The following is an 18,431-nucleotide window of genomic DNA, read 5'->3' as shown; positions in this document are numbered from 1 at the left end:
TCCCCATCTTTTAAAGTAGTGTGTCAACTTCTTAAGATGTTCTGTTAAGATCTCTTCCGTTTGCTCAACTGTTTGGTTTCCGATATAGAATGCTCAGTCATATGCGTATCCAAATGTCCTTGAAAGTGTCTGTGGCATGTCTGCAATTTATAAATGAAACAACAATGGAGCAAGAACCGACCCTCAAGGCAGTCCGTTGTTCAGCGATCTTTGGTTGCTTACATCATTCCCCTTATGTACACGGAATTGTATTTGACTCAACAAGGTGTTCAAAAGTCGTGTAGTTATTCTACATGGGATAACTCTCAGGAACTTGAAGAGTAATCCATATTTCCAGACTGTGTCATACGCCGCTATTAAGTCCATGAATGCCACTGAAGTCTTGAGTTTCCTTTGGTAGCCTGCTTCTAGTAGGTTGTAAGACACATAACTTGATCTGTTGTATTTCTCTGTGGTCTAAAATCTGCCTGTTCCACTGGAATTTTTTTGAGTATATCAGGACCAATTCTGCTCGGCAGAAGTCTTTCTAGGAGTTTGTATGCTACGCCGACCAAGACAAAAGGGTGGTATCTCTTTGGTTTTTCACTTGGTTCGCCTTTCTTCAGTATGGCAATATGTCGCGCTGTGTTGCCGAGAATTTATGATCTAGATAGAAAAATCATAATTGCATAAGCCAAGAAAGAATGATATATATAGAAGGAATCATATATCTGACCGATGCAAATATAAAACCAAAGTTAATAAAATCCTAATCTGCTCTGATCAGAGAAAACGCCTAAGAGTCAAGGAAAAATAACAATTATCATTCAAGTTATTGCTAAATTATTAACATCAAATTCCAAATTTACTTGATCATTAGCCTAATCTTGCCAACAAGCAACTATTTGCGGCCCACAACATAGAAATGGCTTGAATCGTGGGAAAATTAGGTTTGTTTGTCCACCCCCTATCCCGTTTCTCTACGGAATTGGATATGAGGTGATATGAATCTGTCGTTGCGGGTTTCTTATGACCGGATGCCCTTCGTGACGTCAACCTCATCAGAGGAGTTAATGAGATGAAATTAATGACGTGATATGTGATAGTAGGAAGGGAGAGGGAGAAACCCGGTGCCGGCACATAGCCTACTTCTGTCGAATAGCACCAAGGGGTCTGGTCAAGGCTTATCGTCCATATCCGACGGACGAATCACCATCAACAACGTCATCACTGAGTCAGTTGAATAAAGCAGACTCGCTCAAATTGGCGAATGCGACGACAGAATGTCGATACATATAACAGTTCACAATTTATTTAAGGTGGATACCTCATCTAATAACCATGTATGCGATCGACTCCAGTGCAAAATATTAGTACGAGGGCGCCTGTTTTTCGTTGCCAGGAGGAGAGCGTGACCGCATATCCATAAGAGCAGTAGTAACACTTAAACCTGAGCTTCTGAATTAGAGAGATTTGTGGTAAAAACTATACCCCAAACTTATCGTAATGGTTAACATTGTTTCTGTCGCTGACTGAGTTCAATCGAGAACGTTTGTTGTAGTGTTGACACCACGCCTCAGCAGATATGATTTGAGATATTGAACAACTGGATGGAAGTTTATACTGATATGAAAACACTTCGCATTTATTCTCGTAAATAATGAACTTGCATCCAGCTTCATCAGATTCAGCTATATTAGGTGTAGGAGGGCTTTCTGTGTATATGTAGCAGTCATGATTGTACAAATAACCAGTGCAGACGTATTTTTTGAAACTGCTTGGATGAAAAAAATTCAGAAAATTAGAGTTATAATAATATTAATAATGTTATTTGCGCTGTGTTCCACTCACTACTTTCACGGTTTTCGGAATCATCGAGGTGCCAGAATTTAGTCCTGCAGGAGTTCTTTTGCGTGCAATCTACCAAAGAAAGCCTGACGTATTTGAGCACCTTCAAGTAGTCCGGCTCCATGGCTAAATGATTAGCGTGCTGGCCTTAGGTCACAGAAGTCCCGGTTTCGATTCCCGGAGGGGTCGGGAATTTTAACCATAATTGGTTAATTTCGCTGACACGGTGCTGGGTTTATGTGTCGTCTTCATCATAATTTCATCCATATCACGAAGCGCAGGTCGCCTACGGGAGTCAAATCAAAAGACCTGCATCTGGCGAGCCGAACATGTCCTCGGACACTCCCGGCACTCAAAGCCATACGCCGTTTCATTTCATTTCACCTTCAAATACGACCGGACTGAGCCTGGCAAGTTGTGGTCAGAAGGCCAGCGCCTCAAACGTCTGAGTCACTCAGTCCAGCAGGATCAATTTTGATCGAACATTAGAGACATATTCTGTTTCTATGTTACTGCATTTTTTTTTTACAAAATGCAAATTCTATACAGAATGTAAATGTAGAGTAGGGCCTAATCGTGACACTAGCTGATATACCCGTGCTTTGCTTCGGAATTCTCTGAAAGTCTGTCTTTGTGGTTTTCCCAACTGAAGTCAACATAGACCATTACAATGACGTCAGTAGAAACGTAGAGATTAAAAGCAATGTTATCATATAAAATGCTCGTTCAAATGAAGAACCGTACATTTCCTAACTTTTAACGAACAGTACTATGCTGCGGATAAGTGCTGGAATGACCAGGAAGCAGACAGCCGCGAACACTCCTCTGTCATTATTCCGTTAAATGTGCACACTGCTCTTTCTAATTAGTACATCAGAGTAGGGATTGAACATCTGGAATGCTATGATGAACCAGTGTGTTACGTACCAGTAGTATCAGAAAATTCATGAACCAGAGGAAAGGAATGGCAAGATAATGAAGAGAGATCTAACTCCCCAGCTACTTCCGCCAATATTGAGGCAAGCGGTTGTAATTGGTACGCAGCAGTAATCTCATCTACCGGAGATGAGTGGCAGCAGAAGACACAATACATATCACAATAAACAATGGTCAATATTACTTTTGATCAATTTTACGGGCTTCCTATATTGCAGGCCTTCACATTTAGTTTTCTTCCGACTATGTGATATTAGGGAAACTTATAAAATCATTTACAGCGTAGACTGTAGTTCCTTACTCGCCGACTTCGCATACTTTTTTTAATTAAAATCTGTTTACCCCTCTTATGTTAAGCATATAGATGTACTTGTACTTGAAGAATATTATTGCAGTCAAATAGAGTTACAGTAATAAACTGTAAAAAAGGCAATTGTTTCTTTCAGTTAAACACACTAAATAACAGTAACTGTGATGTGAGACATGAGGAATTAATTGTAGATCGGTTACGTTTTGCGTGGTTACTAATGAAGAGGAATGTTATAAAGCATAGCGAGGTTTACGAATTCATGATTTAAAGCTCACTTTTTTTTCCTTAATCCATTTCTTACGTGATGTGATCTTGACAAAATATTCAATCTTACAGAAGGAGAAAAATGAAAGTAAACTGGAAGGGATTATCATGTTATGCAATCGAATGGAGTCAATGTATGCAGGAAATATCAGACTCGGAAAAGTATCAGAAGAATTATATGAGTATTGCTATTTGAGTGACACAATAACCAGGAAAGCAAGAAGTAAAAAGAATATAAAATATAAACCAGACGATGCGAGAAAGGTATTTCTTAGTAGAAGAAATGTGTTCTCTTCAAACATAGATGTGCACATTAGGAAGAACTTCCTGTAGACATTTGTGCGGAACGTGGCATTTTCTGGGAGTGAATGACAGCCATTTTTGTAGAAAGAAAGAGATATATGGTGGTAACAGAGAATGTTAGAAATGCGGTGGTACATCAGTTCAGAAATAATCGGCGACCTTAAGGGGGTAACAAAGGAAAAGTTGAAAACGGTAGAAAACAATTTAAAGTTAACAATGTTTTATTACATAAACTTTATAAACACATTGCAATGTACTGTATGTATTTATTCTAACATATTTGTCAGTATACAAATAGGAACTTACACGCGCTCTACAGTGTGATGACAGTACTTAGATACTTTCCAACAGAAAAAAAATGGCCTAGGTCACCATAGCTCACTGGTAGAGCAACCGACGCGAAATCGGGAGGGTGTGGGTTCGGTTTCCACTGGTGTCTGGTTGGCCACTTTTTGTTCTGTAATTATAATTTCTTCAACAATGACTATATGTACGTAACATGACCTAATAGGTTAAAAGTCGATTTCGATTAAAATACGGTTGTGAAAATTCAGTGGAGTGGCTATGTGGGAAACTGGGGGTAAGATATCTATATCCTAATGGTTGGGTAGGAGATACGGATCTGCGCTCAGATGGCCTTCACTTAAACCTCAGTGGTACGTATAAATCAGGAAATTTGGAAATGTTATAGGGAGGTACATTCAGGGAAACGGGTCGGTCTAGGGAGTGGTGATAAGGGTACAGGGATCTGGAAGTCAAGTAGCGATGACATAAAAATGTTAGTGTTGAACTTAAAAGTAATGTAAAGTATTAATAGAATTGAGTAATTTATAATATACTTTCCTGATATTGTAATAGGAGTTGAATGTTGGCAGAGAAATGGTATAATGGAAGCGGAAATTTTCTCACGGAACTGCAGTGTGTACCGTAGAGGTACGATACGTATGGTGGGAGGGGGAATATTCATTCTGGTGAAGGAAGAATTTGTAAGCTATGAAAAAGGTAAAGATGGCAAACATGAAATATTAGGTGTAAGGCTCATTTCCGCAGATAATAGGCAGTTTGATGTCTTTGGAATGTACAGACCGGTAAAGGGTAGCGTTGACGCCGATTTATAATTACAGTATTTGATAAGATAATCAACTATGTGGGAAATGACATGGAAAGGAATGTGATTGCAGCGGCAGATCTGAATTTAGCAAATGACAGTTGGGAAGGTAATGAGAACGACAGGAAGCGTGGCTAACAAATGGCAAATAAAGACAGCTGATTCAGAAAGTGATAGAACCAAGCAGAAGGAAGAATATCCTGGACGTGGTGCTGGTAAAAGCAGATGAGCTATATAGGAAAACAGAAGTGATAGATGGTATTAGCCAGCAAGAAGCTGTTTTTGTGGTAGTTGGAAATAAGTGTGATTGAAAGGAAGGCCTTAAAATTAGGACTATTAGGTATTACGATATGGCTGATAAAGCAGGCATGAAGGTGTTTAAAAAACTACCTACCATCAGTGGAAGACGGTAAATAAAAAAGTAAACAGACCCTGGGACGGGTCTAAAGCAATTGTTGAGGAATGTGAAAACAGGTTTGTATCTTTAAAGGAATGGTAAAGACGCACCTTATTTTGATAAAGAAATACAGACACCAAGAAGTAGCTGCAGATTGGAAAGATATAGAATTAGAAATGGCTGTGGAATTAAGGAGAAATTGAACATACTAGGAAATTGACTCTAGAAAAAAGGGCAGCTAAGGATAACATAATGGCAAGCATAATTGGCAGTCATACAAATTATAGTGGAAAATGGAAGGGTATGTATAGGTACTTTAAGGCCCAAACAGGTTCCAAGCAGGACATTCCGGAAATCATTAATGAACACGATGAGTGAGTATGTGAGGATCTCCAAAAGGGATAAGTATTCAGTCAGTAGTATGTTAACATTGTTGGTTACAAGGACCAGGTCCAGATTGAGGAGGTGACTAATGCTCAAGAAATATTAAAATTTACATATGGTAAAAATGACAATTACAATAAGCTACAAAATTAGAAAACTGTAAAAGCGGTTGCAATTGGTAAGATTTTTGGGGATATACTGAAGACAATGGATTGGGATATAGTAACATATCTCAAGTACTTATTTGTTAATTGTTTGCATGAAGGAGCTACACCAAATGAATGGAGAGTTGATAAAAGTTGCCCCTTGTGTATAAAGGAAAGGGTGATAGACATAAAGCTGAAAATTACAGGCCAGTAAGTTTGACATGCGTTGCATGTAAGCTTTGGAAAGACATGTTTGCGAATTTAATAAGTTGTTCGATGGGAAGCAGTTCGGGTTTAGGAATATATTATTTCACTCAAGCACAACTTGTATGATTCCAGCAGATATAGCACATATCTTGAATTCAGGAGGTCAAATGGACCGTATCGCGACTGACCTGTCTAAAACATTTGATAGGGTGGATCATAGGAGACTAATGGCAAACTTGAGTGCAATTGGACTGAACAAAAGACTGACTGAATGGGTTGCTATATTTCTAGAAATTAGATCTCAGAGAATTAGAGTAGGCGAAGCTTTATCTGACTCTGTGATAATTAAATGGGGAATTCCTCAAGGCAGTATTATTGTACCTTTATGTTTTCTAATATATATACATGGTATGAGTAAAGAAGTGGAATCAGAGATAAGGCTTTTTGCGGATGATGTTATTCTGTATAGAGTAATAAATATGTTACGAGATTGTCAGCAACTGAAAAATGTCCTCGATAATGTTGTGAGATGGAGAGCGGGCCATAGTATGATGATAAACGGGGCTAAAAATCAGATTGTGAGTTTCACAAATAGAAAAAGTCCTCTCAGCTTTTATGACTGCGTTGATGGGGTGGAAGTTCCTTTTTTATTTTGCTAATGGCTTTACGTTGCACCGACACAGATAGATCTTATGGCAACGATGGGATAGGAAAAGCCTAGGAGTTGGAGTGAAGCAGCCGTGGCCTTAATTAAGGTACAGCCCCAGCATTTGCCTGGTGTGAAAATGTGAAACCACGGAAAACCAACTTCAGGGCTGCCGACAGTGGGATTCGAACCCGCTATCTCCCGGATGCAAGCTCACAGCCGCGCGCTCCTACCACACGGCGAAAGTTCGTTATGGGGATCACTGTATGTACCTAGGTGTCAGTATAAGGAAAGATCTTCATTGGGGTAATCACATAAGTGCGATTGTAAATAAAGGATACAGGTGTCTGCAAATGCTTATGAGGGTGATTCGGGGTTGTAGTACAGATGTAAAGGAGAGAACATATAAGTCTCTGATAAGACCCCAGTGGTTCCAGTGTATGGGACCCTTGCAAGGATTACTTGTTTCAGGAACTGGCAAAAATCCGAAGAAAGGCAATTCGATTTGTTCTGGGTGAGTAATGTTTCAAAAATGTTGCAAAGTCTTGGCTGGGTAGACTTGGAGGAAAGGAGACGAGCTGCTCGACTAAATGGTGTGTTCCGAGCTGTCAGCGGAGAGATACGTGGAATGACATTAATAGACGAATAAGTTTGAGTGGTGTCTTGAAAAGTAGGAAAGATCACAATAAAGTTGGAATTCAATAGGGCAGATTTGGGCAAATATTCGTTTATAGGAAGGGGAAAAACTGGAATTAAAAATAATAAATTTTAACAGTAATTGGAATAACTTACCAAGGGAGATGTTCAATAAATTTCTAATTTCTTTGAAATAATTTAAGAAAAGGGAAGGACAATGACAGACCGGGAATCCGACACCTGGGTGACTCTCCTAAATACAAATCAGTAGTGACTGAATATTCATTGACTTAGCCCACAACGAGTGACTTGAACGCACTCTACAGTGCGATGGCAGTACTGCCAGATTTTTAGCTTAGATCTTTCCCAACAGAACAAACATGACCTAGGCCCTCGCAGCTCAATAGTAGAGCAACCGAGGCGAATTTGGGAGGTTGTGGGTTCGTATTCCGTTGGTGTCCATCTGGCCGTTTTTGTTCTGTACTTAACATCTCTTCAACATATACTACTGTATATGTACTGTACATAACACAACGTAATATTTTGAAATCGATTTCAATAAATTAGCCATGTTGAATATTTGGTAACGAAGATGAAGTTTATTAAGAATAATTATCTCTGAATGCTAAGACTTATTAAGTACTTAATTCTCCAGATAGCATGATAGGCGCGCACAATTTTTCACACGATTGCACACGATACCCATGTTGGTAATAAAACGACTGCGCGGATAAAATTAGTCCTACACGTAAAACTCCAGCGAGAGACACCCTATGGTATGAAAAAGCGGGATTTAAAATTACGAAAACAAGGGAAGGTTGAGAGATAATAAATTCCCTGAATAAATAATCAAAACCAGTTAGTCAAGCAGAAAGGCGCAGGCGAAAGGGTTAGTCAGATGACAGATGGTTTTTTCAGATTTGCCTTGTCTCAAGTTAAGCGCATTAAGGTTTGTTAATTAATAAGCAAGCTTTACCCTCTCTGGTCGAGCGAGGCCACATCTATGCTGCACTGGTCCGCGATCGGCTACAAAAACAGTAATGTTCGCGTTGAAAACATTTCTTAACAGACAAAGTCGGGGTCCCCAAAGTACGAAAAACTTCAAACTAAACAATTTCCTCAACTGTGCCGAAAGTTGAAGGGATAAAGGGCCCGTAAAGGTCCGAAATTCTGAATCTTGGATAGCTCTATCAAACTAAAACAAACTAAGTTCGAAAATCAATTTCGGCCTAAATGCAGTTCCGGAAAATAAAGCCTATAATCGCCCGTTTCATTACTCGTATTTTTTATTCAAATCCTAGGGAAATTAACTTATTTACATAATACTTTCTGTAATGTGTTCCTCGGTTCTGTACCCGCAGGCGTTTTTGTTTCTTGAAAGATGCTGACACCGAGTGTAGTTATGAGGGCTTTAGTGAAAATCTGCATTGACTCACATTAGCGCTCGCTGTAGTAGAAAAAGGCAAAATACTAATCTAATTGTATGGAAGAAATGACTGTTGTGTCCAATATCTGTCATATTTCGGCAAATATTTTTGGCCATTGTTATAAAAAAAGTTAACTAACACCACCACCATATGCTCAAGTAAGCGTAAAATAATTACATAATGCAATTTGGCGGAAAGCTCATCCTTGTTAAATAAATATATCTATGTTCAGTCTTCAGCCCTAAGGTTGGTTGGATCCTCAACAGCTCTGCCATCAGCTGTCATAGATGGCCTAGGCATCACTGAAGAGGTGTACTAGGGAAATGAGGAGTGAGGTAGTTTCCCGTTGCTTTCCTCACCGAGCCAGAAGTTGCTATAATATATCAGTCTGCCAAGCCCACTGAAATGCATGCACCAACCGACCCTATGAACAACATTTTCACACCATTCATAGCAGGGACTGGCTGCACAAGGAATGGCATTACTAGCAGCGCTCATACCTCAGTCACTTTCATAATGTCTAAGCCAAGTATAAGACAGAGAGAGATCAATGAAAGTAACAAAATTGATGTAGCCCATACCAGAAGACATAGTGCACTGTAAACACTAGGTCCTGCCAGCAAAGGCATATATAGTGGCCTTAATCCAGTTAACACATTAATTTCTTCATTTTAAGGCCATGTCTATTTACACTTTGTTGATAATAATATCAATGATGTACAGAGGCAAGAGGGAGCATACCGATAATACTAGCCAAACATGTAGCAACTCAGAGGCTCTTTACTTGCTAACAGAGACATAAAATGTTACCGAGACAATTGCCTGTAATGGAAATGTGCGTATCTGTTTTTAAAATTGATTATCCAAAGAGTTTGGGATTCATGACTTACTGCATATTGCTTTGAATAAGACTGTGACCAAACCGGAAAGCTGCTGTGGCAAATACGTTTGTAATACCACCATTAAGCTCAGGATCATATAAACGGGTATATCCATTCTCTTGAGGTTCCAGTTCAAACTTCTCCATGTAATCTCGACCTGTTGATTTAAAAATACATATTATTATTAGAGACATGAAAATGTGCGGTATAACGTAATGGATAAATCGACTTGTAGTTAAAATACACTACTTAAATACCTTTAAGTGCCAGTTTATAAGCACTGCTCTAAATGAGAGAGAAATCAACATAACAGCAACAGTGAAACCAGAATAACAGAAACCCGGTTTACAGCAATTATCAAGGAAAACTATTAAAATATTATTTCGTTTAATATTATTATTAATCATAATAATATTGAGCATTTATTCATTTGCAGTATTTATTTATTTATTTATTTATTTATTTATTTATTTATTTATTTATTTATTTATTTATTTATTTATTTATTTATTTATTTATTTATTTATTTATTTATTTATTTATTTATTTATTTATTTTAACCTTCCTTGGTACACTGGGTAAAATATCCATCTAATTATAGATAAATAAAGTAACATGAAAGAGTTTCCACTTATACCGCAAGTAAATTTAAAAATAAATCAAATTTATATACCGGCTTTTTAAACAAATTGTAAAGGTTTAATAATGTTCATAGTTTAACGGTCAACGTAGATTGTGTAATTTTGAAGTTTCTTTTCTGATGATAAAATGCCAAGTACAGCATGGTCTGTTGTTGTTTTGTGATACTCTGCTGTCATTTCAGCTTGAGGAACCATTGAAAACTGAGGGCGTTTTTTTAATTTTAAGTTTAAGAAAGTATTGTGTGTGATATTATTTAACTGAACTCCGTGGTTAATTCGAATTTCATTGTTACACTCTTAGGGTTCAAAAATACCAAATTCTACTGTATGTAAGTATAATACGAATGGATGTGAATGATGTTAGAGATTCAACGCAATTTCAAAGTCTCCATTCCATCATTATATTTTCGGATGCGTCAACAAATAAACATATTAAAGTTTTAATCTACTGTATATACACTGTATATAAAGTAAGAGTTTTGTCTGCACATTACTCAGAATAAAAAATAATGGTATTTCTGCATCGGCTGTGTCAACAGTAGGAAGGGAAAGCAATTTTTAATTGTCTGTCTGTCTGTCTGTCTGTCTGTCTGTCTGTCTGTCTGTCTGTCTGTCTGTCTGTCTGTCTGTCTGTCTGTCTGTCTGTCTGTCTGTCTATACTGACCCTGTCATCTTTGGCGTACAAGGAGCTCGCCATTATGTTGTCTTGGGTGACCACGTTGATAATCAATAAGAGTCATCTTCAACAAGTCTATGATTTGACCTCTACACGTTGTCGTACGACCAAAATCTGGCGGGTCTCTGTGGGACTATTTCCAGAAATATTCAAGCTCCTCTGGCGTATTTAGAGTACAAAATTGACACTGAGGTAAGTGTAATTTTGAGGTAATTATGGCAATGAAATGTTTAAATCGTGTAATGAACATTGGGAGATAAAATCGGCACGTGTAACACGTACCAGGTGCAGTGATATTAATATAGATGATGTGGTGTAGTTCAACTGGTGCTATTGAAACTTTAGGCAGATCTCATGCTAAAACAAAGATGTAGGTATAGTGTCTCTACTGGCCAGAATTGTTCCTGCATTCTCATGTAGATGGTGATCCCACGCGGAGTCCAAGAAATCCATTACTGTTGCACAAGATTGATTCACCAAATCTGATGGTATACTCTGAATTATTATACTACGGACGCCGTCATGTTGTTACACACGCAGTTCAGGAGTCTTCGAGGAAAAAGGACGTTCTTTCGGGGTAGCTCAACGACGTAGTGGAAATTTTGAAAGTGATAGTTTGAAACTCATGATGCCAGATCATCGGTTTGATTTGAAAATCACGCCTAAATTTCCAGAGATATGTGAAAAACTTCTGTGATATATCAGGCAGAATATGAGTCACCTAAATTATCCAGTGTTAAGTAACAGTCACAGCAACACATTACATGGAATATTAATCTACAGTTTTAGAGTTTGAGAACGTTTTCCTTCTAGTGAGGGACTAAATTGTGACCTGATGACAATGACAGGCACACTCGTCGCGTGTTTGAGAGTTTAAGTATTCTCTAGACATGATTATTTTTGAAGGAGCGCACAACGAAATCGGAGAAGACGATGGTATAATATACGTTCCTCGAGGCCCGACGTTTCACGCATCAATGTAGGAGCAAATGTCTGTGGTGTGCAGAGATTGGCAGCCTAGTTATGGTCAAAAGCGTAAACCTGTTCATATGGTTGTCATGTTCTTCGACGCCTTATTCCAAATAACTCTTATCTTACATTTTTAAAATCACGACTAAGCACCATGGAATGGTGACCGTTGTACCTCTATGTGACCCTGGAATTTGTCTTTATAATTTGCGGCAGCCTACAAGCTTTCGCATTTCCCTGGTCTGTTTATCTTCTGTTTCGTTGATGGTAATCTTACAAGGTCTTAGATATCTTTTATCCTCGCCCTATGTCCATTTTCTCTTTCTTTTACAGGTAATTTCATTCTACAAAAGGCAGTTACTCCTCCTATTCCTTTCCTCATGAAGGTTAAGGGAATGATTATTTCGTTGAATGAACTGTTGTTGGAACCATGGGACTAAATTATGCCCCGAAGGATGGCTCACAGACAGTACCAGTCGGTGAACAACTTCCGAAGTGGTTACGCCGTTGACCTTAGTGAAGTTGACTGGTTATTTTGATGTAACGCTCAGCATGTCTGTCGTCCTAATGTATCCGTAGCTCGATGTTTGAACGAGTGGTTAGACCTAGGAAAAGCACGGCGAGGGAGAACTAGAGTATCATCCATCAACCTCGAAATGACCCAACATACACACGGATATCTGATGAGTCGGGGCAACCCCGTCATTAATACTATGTCTTCTAACACCATTGTCAGACGACTACAATGCGAACAACATTCACGCCAATCCTTACGATGACTCGAATGGAGAGTTGCTATAGTAGCCCCTGGGTATAAAGGAAGGGCTGATAGACATAAAGCTGAAAATTACAGGCCAGTCAGTTTGACATGCATTGCATGTAAGCTTTCTGAATATATTAGACATGTTTGAGAAATTAATAACTGGTTCGATATAAAGCCGTTCGGGTTTAGGCAAGGTTATTCAACTGAAGCTCAATTTGTAGGATTCCAGCAAGATATAGCAGATACATTGGATTCAGGAGGTCAAATGGACTCTATCGTGATTGACCTATATAAAGTATTTGATAGGGCGGGTCATGGGAGTCTACTGGCAAAAATGAGTGCAATAGGATTAGACAAATGAGTAACTGAAAGGATAGCTATATTTCTAGAAACTAGATCTCAGAAAATTAGAGTAGGCGACGCTTTATCTGACCTGTAATAATTAAGAGAGCAATTACTCAAGGCAGTATTATTGGACCTTTATGTTTTCTTTTCTTATATATAAATGATATAAGTGAAGAAGTGGAATACTGAGCTCGATAGCTGCAGTCGCTTAAGTGCGGCCAGTATCCAGTAATCGGGAGATAGTGGGTTCGAGTCCCACTGTCGGCAGCCTTGAAGATGTATTTCCGTGGTTTCCCATTTTCACACCAGGCAAATGCCGGGTCTGTACCATAATTAAGGCCACGGCCGCTTCCTTCCAACTCCTAGGCCTTTCCTATCCCATCGTCGCCATAAGACCTATCTGTGTCAGTGCGACGTAAAGCAAATAGCAAGAAGTGGAATCAAAGAGAAAGCTTTTTGCGGATGGTGTTATTTTGTATAGAGTAATAAATAAGTTACAAGATTGTAAGCAATTGCAAAATGACCTCGATAATGCTGTGAGTTGGACAGTACGAAATGGTATGAATAAGGAAAGACCTTTGTTGGGGTAATCACATAAGTGGGACTGTAAACAAAGGGTACAGATCTCTGCCCATGACTGTGAGAGTGTTTAAGGGTTGTAGTATGAATGTAAAGGAGAGGTCACATAAGTCTCTGGTAAGACACCAACTGGAGTATGGTTCCAGTGTATGGGACCATCACCAGGATTACCTTATTCGAGAACTGGAAAAATCCAAAGAAAAACAGCTCGATTTATTCTGGGTGATTTCGACAAGTGAGTAGCGTTACAAAAATATTGCAAAGTATGGGCTGGGAAGACTTGGAAGATAGGAGACGAGCTGCTCGACTAAGCAGTGGTTCCGAGCTGTCAGCGGAGAGATGGCATGGAATGACATTAGTAGACGAATAAGTTTGAGTGGTGTGTATATAAGTAGGAAAGATCACAATATGAAGATAAAGTTGGAATTCAAGAAGGCAAACTGGGCAAATATTCCTTTGTAGGAAGGGGAGTTTTGGAATAACTTACCAAGGGAGATGTTCAAAACTTTCCAATTTCTTTGAAATAATTTAAGGAAAGGCTAGGAAAACAACATATGGGGAATTTGCCACCTGAGTGACTGCCCTAAATGCAGATCAGTATTGATTGATTGATTGATTGATTGATTGATTGATTGATTGATTGATTGATTGATTGATTGATTGATTGATTGATTGATTGATTGATTGATTGATTGATTGATTGATTGATTGATTGATTGAAAGTGTCATTGTCGACTAAGACTGAAATGCTGTCATGCCAGGATCGGGAATCTTGGACACATTCGAATGGGTGACGTGTGGCATACAGTGATTACAAGTGATTAATCCTTCTGGCAGAGTACATATCATGTCCTTGTTGAACATGTCATTCTTTGCTTATTAGTATGTGGTATTTTTCAGGTATGCTATAGTGTTATATGCGTTACAATTAGTTTTTTCGACAGACTGAACATCTTTAGAGTTACATTAACTGTGACGATACTAAAACGTATGGCCTCCTTGGTAACAAGATATAAGTAAGGAAGTAATTTTGCTCTACGCACCCAATGAGGAAAAACTAGGGTCGATGAAGCCATGATCCCATTGACACAGGTGCAATCAACACATCCATGTCGAAATGTTTGTTTATGATAATACATTGCCGGGAAAAAACATGCAACATTCTCAAGGGCTGTGTTCAGTGGCAGCAGAGTATTATATGTGCATTATCATGGGTTGTTGTGTTGTCACGGACATTGGCGATCAGATGACTCTCAGGAGGCCTATCCGTGCTCACGCTAAAGGCAGTAACTGTGCTGACAATATATGTGAATAGTGCTTGTAACATTAATTCTAGGATACGAGTACGTGCTCCTGTTGAACAACTGCAGCCATTGTAGTCCTGAGGGAAGCTAGATAGACGTATCGATGGATTGCTGCACTTGTCGGGCACACTGTATCGGAAGTGTGTCTCTGCTTTAAGCAGTAGTCAGTAGAACATTCCCTCACCCGTACACCAGGCTGCGGAAGTTCGCGTATCAGAGACGCACGTCAAGGTCTACGCGTTTTGCGAGCAGCGGTGGCCGACCGAATATCATCCAAGAACGAAATCCGGTAACATCTTGCACCCGCTGTGACACCAAGGACCACTGGGAACCGTCTGCCTGCAGCAGATTTAGGACCACATGCACCTCTGGCCAGGCTAACACTGACACCACGACACCGCCTAGCACGGCTAATCTGGTTTCGTGAAAGTGTCGATTGGAGTGGGGAATGGCACTCTGTTGTGTTCAGTGACGAGAATAGGTTCTGTCTGTATGCAACGGATGGACATACACGTGTACGGCGTAGACCTGGCAAGCGTCCTATTCCAGAGTGCATTCGCCCACGACACCCAGGTCCTACCCCAGACTACTTGGTGTGGGCTGCCATCAGTTACAACTCGAGGGCATGGTTCGGGTTTCTGCAAGGTAACGTAACCAGTGCCAGCTACACTGCACAGGTTGTTGTCCCCATGCTTCTTCCATTTTTCCACAAGAAGGTGATGTGCTTTTTCAGCAGCTGCTGAGACGAAATGTACTCTGCGTGGTGTACTGTGTACAACTTCCTTGGCCATCAAGATCACCAGATCTCTCGCCAATTAAACACGTATGGGACACGATGAAGCGGGGATTTGGGCGTTCTCCAGAGCCTGCAAGAACCACTGCCGAATTTCATCAAAAGTTGCAGGATGCTTGGGACAATCTATTGCAGTATGCTATTCGGCACTCTATGATCGTTTGCATGCGGGGATACACGCCTACATTGCTGCCAGAGGGGGGTACACTGTGTATTGATGCGGCTGACTGTAATATTTTTGTTTCATTTGGTTTGAATTTGCAAGCATATACTGTACAAATTAAATGATGAACTACCTAACATATTGCTTGTCCTTGAGGATGTGTATATTCATGTAGACCTATACGAGGGAAAGAATGGTAACTGAGAAAACGAATTTTTGTTTGCTGAGTCAATTGTGGGTCTGACATCAAATCTGAAGGATGTGTATCTTGATTGGCAGTTTTAAATCTACTGTGATTTCTCCTTTATTTCTTATCTGTTAAAGCTACTCCACGCAGGAGATATATACCAGTAACAGGAACTGATATAAAAGATCGAATGGGTCATAGTCCACTGAAGGAAGAGGTACGTAATAACCATTCTGTCAAGTAAGTTAATTGTTTAGCCTCTTCGTGCCTCTGAAATATATTGTGTAGCACAGGCGAAGAGAAGTGATATTCCTCAGCCTACCAGTTTTAATATGTACAATCATTTTTATGGAAAGGGTGGATTAGGTGAATGGTAGAGTTGCAGTCTTCGTATAGTAAATGGAAGGGTAACAACACCTTCCTTCTGCATCGATCTTTTGGTATAGGAGGCGATATATTGTCATTTCGCAGGAAACTAGTGAAAACGTTTCTTATGAAGTATGGAACTCCGAGAAGACAGCCTGTCACATCTCCACATTGAAGAAATATTGATAAAAATATTATACGCATGGTAACAGGAACATGGTCACCTGATCATTGTAGAACATAAGTGTAAACGATCTGATTCCAGTAAAAATAAAGTGATATAATGTGTGATATTGCATTACAAGTATTTCTTGCAATTTCATGCTTAGGTCTTTCCATTTGCATCCGTTATGTTCCACTTTATAGAGCTTGATTAAAATGAAGTTTGTTCCTAATTTACTGCTTACGCGACTTTAGTTGCTATCCAAACTATGTATTTACTTTTTCTTCTTTCACTGTGAATTGAATTTTATTTTTGTCCTAGTTCATAAATCTGCACCCTTTATGGATGCTAGTGGTCATTGTTACGGTATGTTGCAGTATTTTAATTGATAAAATCAATTTCTTAGTAGTACGCGATAATGTGTAGTAAGAATTTTTCAAACTAATACCGCATATCAAGGAAGTCAGCGCAAAAGGTAGCCTAATTCTTGGGGAAGAGACTCAGAGCAACGATACGTATCATTAGACAGTTATTAGAAGATAATTTGTATCAGAAAAAAGGTAGTGCCACTCATGGCAAGCATTATTTAACAATTATTGTACTGAAATAAGTGTTTACGACAGACACGGGAAACTTTGACCAGTAATTTTAGTTGCTCCTAAATTTTAAACGAAAAGCACTCATTAATTCTTTAGGAACAAGAAAACTAGCGACGAATTATAATAACAAGAGAAACTTACCTGTATTAAGGACAGTTTCTATCCCCAATATTTTCACCTTCATTTCCAACAGACATTACGTAGTGTAGTACATTATAAACGTGGATAACACATATACTTCTTATTAGAGTTCTATACAAAATGAAAAAGAAAATAATATAAAATTTAAAATTGCATCTCTGAAACGAGGGGTATTTACCTAATATTAGAGGCAGGAACTCGTTGTAGGTGATGTGCTGCATTTCAGCGACCACGATTCTTCTCGCCTCTTGGAAGAGTGTTTCATCATTCCATGAAGGGTTGAGGCGTGTTAGTTCCCGAGCCACACGGTTATGCTCCCGAAGCCAAATCGTGTGTATTACAGCGAGTTCAATTTGCTCGTTTACTCGGGTATCACCTGAAATAAATCGTATTTTCCTTCAGAAATATCGATGTAATACCCAGTTCTAATACCTCCAGATCTCGATATCTGATAATTTCACGGGATGAACTAGGATATTGTGGAGCAACACAATGGTACTTAGGACCTTAGAAATCATTACATTAATACAAGAAATATTATGGGAACAGGTACACATTCATTGATCAAAACATCGTACAATAATATTATATATTATAATGGACCACTTTATCAATACTCAAAAATGTAACAATTATTATTCACATACTATTTTAGGTACATGTTTCCGGACTTCTCCAATACCTTCATCAGCCAATTTTACATCAACATAACATATCAAAGAACCTTGACACTCTATATTACTACATACCAGTTAAAATATCTAAAACACAAACTGTGTTATTAAAATATTATACGGATACGAACATAATCCTTTAACGAGTTATAATTTTATTGATATAGATTATTATTATTAATTATTATTATTATTATTATTATTATTATTATTATTATTATTATTATTAGTAGTAGTAGTAGTAGCGAATTCTCTCAATATTAGAATGCGTTAAGCAAATAACTCAGTTCTTCTTGTTGATCCAATAAGCTTTCATTCTTTATGAGAAGGCTCATTTACCTTCTTCTGACCATTTTGGTCTGTACTGTTTCTTTTGTGGTTGCTCTGATGTAGCTTCCCAACTGTTTAGTTTATGTCTAAAACTGTATCTTTCTAGAGTGTTTGCTGAAGATATTGTACCGGTAATGGCGGTACAAAACTAAGTCCCCGTCATAGAACTTTTAAAAACTTACGTGTTACGCTCCGGGCCGCCTACGAAAGACTGACTGGACGGCGAACAACAGCTGTGTGCGTGTGACGTAGTGAGCGGGTGACGT

The 18,431-nt window shown here is 38.8% G+C and overlaps 1 protein-coding gene across 1 annotated transcript in view; it reads right to left on the bottom strand.

Annotated features, from left to right (window-relative positions):
• Positions 1-18,431, bottom strand: part of LOC136859161 (peroxidase) — a 266,353-nt gene that overhangs the window by 39,537 nt on the left and 208,385 nt on the right. Inside the window, exons 8-9 of the mRNA XM_067138679.2 lie at positions 17,340-17,537; positions 9,482-9,629 (exon numbers count right to left, since the gene is read on the bottom strand). Of these exons, the coding sequence (XP_066994780.2) occupies positions 9,482-9,629; positions 17,340-17,537 (346 nt within the window). The remainder of the gene's footprint in view (positions 1-9,481; positions 9,630-17,339; positions 17,538-18,431) is intronic.

Source organism: Anabrus simplex, chromosome 1, assembly GCF_040414725.1.
Source record: "Anabrus simplex isolate iqAnaSimp1 chromosome 1, ASM4041472v1, whole genome shotgun sequence".
Classification (NCBI taxonomy): Eukaryota; Metazoa; Arthropoda; class Insecta; order Orthoptera; family Tettigoniidae; genus Anabrus; species Anabrus simplex.
This window is presented reverse-complemented; position numbering and strand designations above follow the sequence as displayed.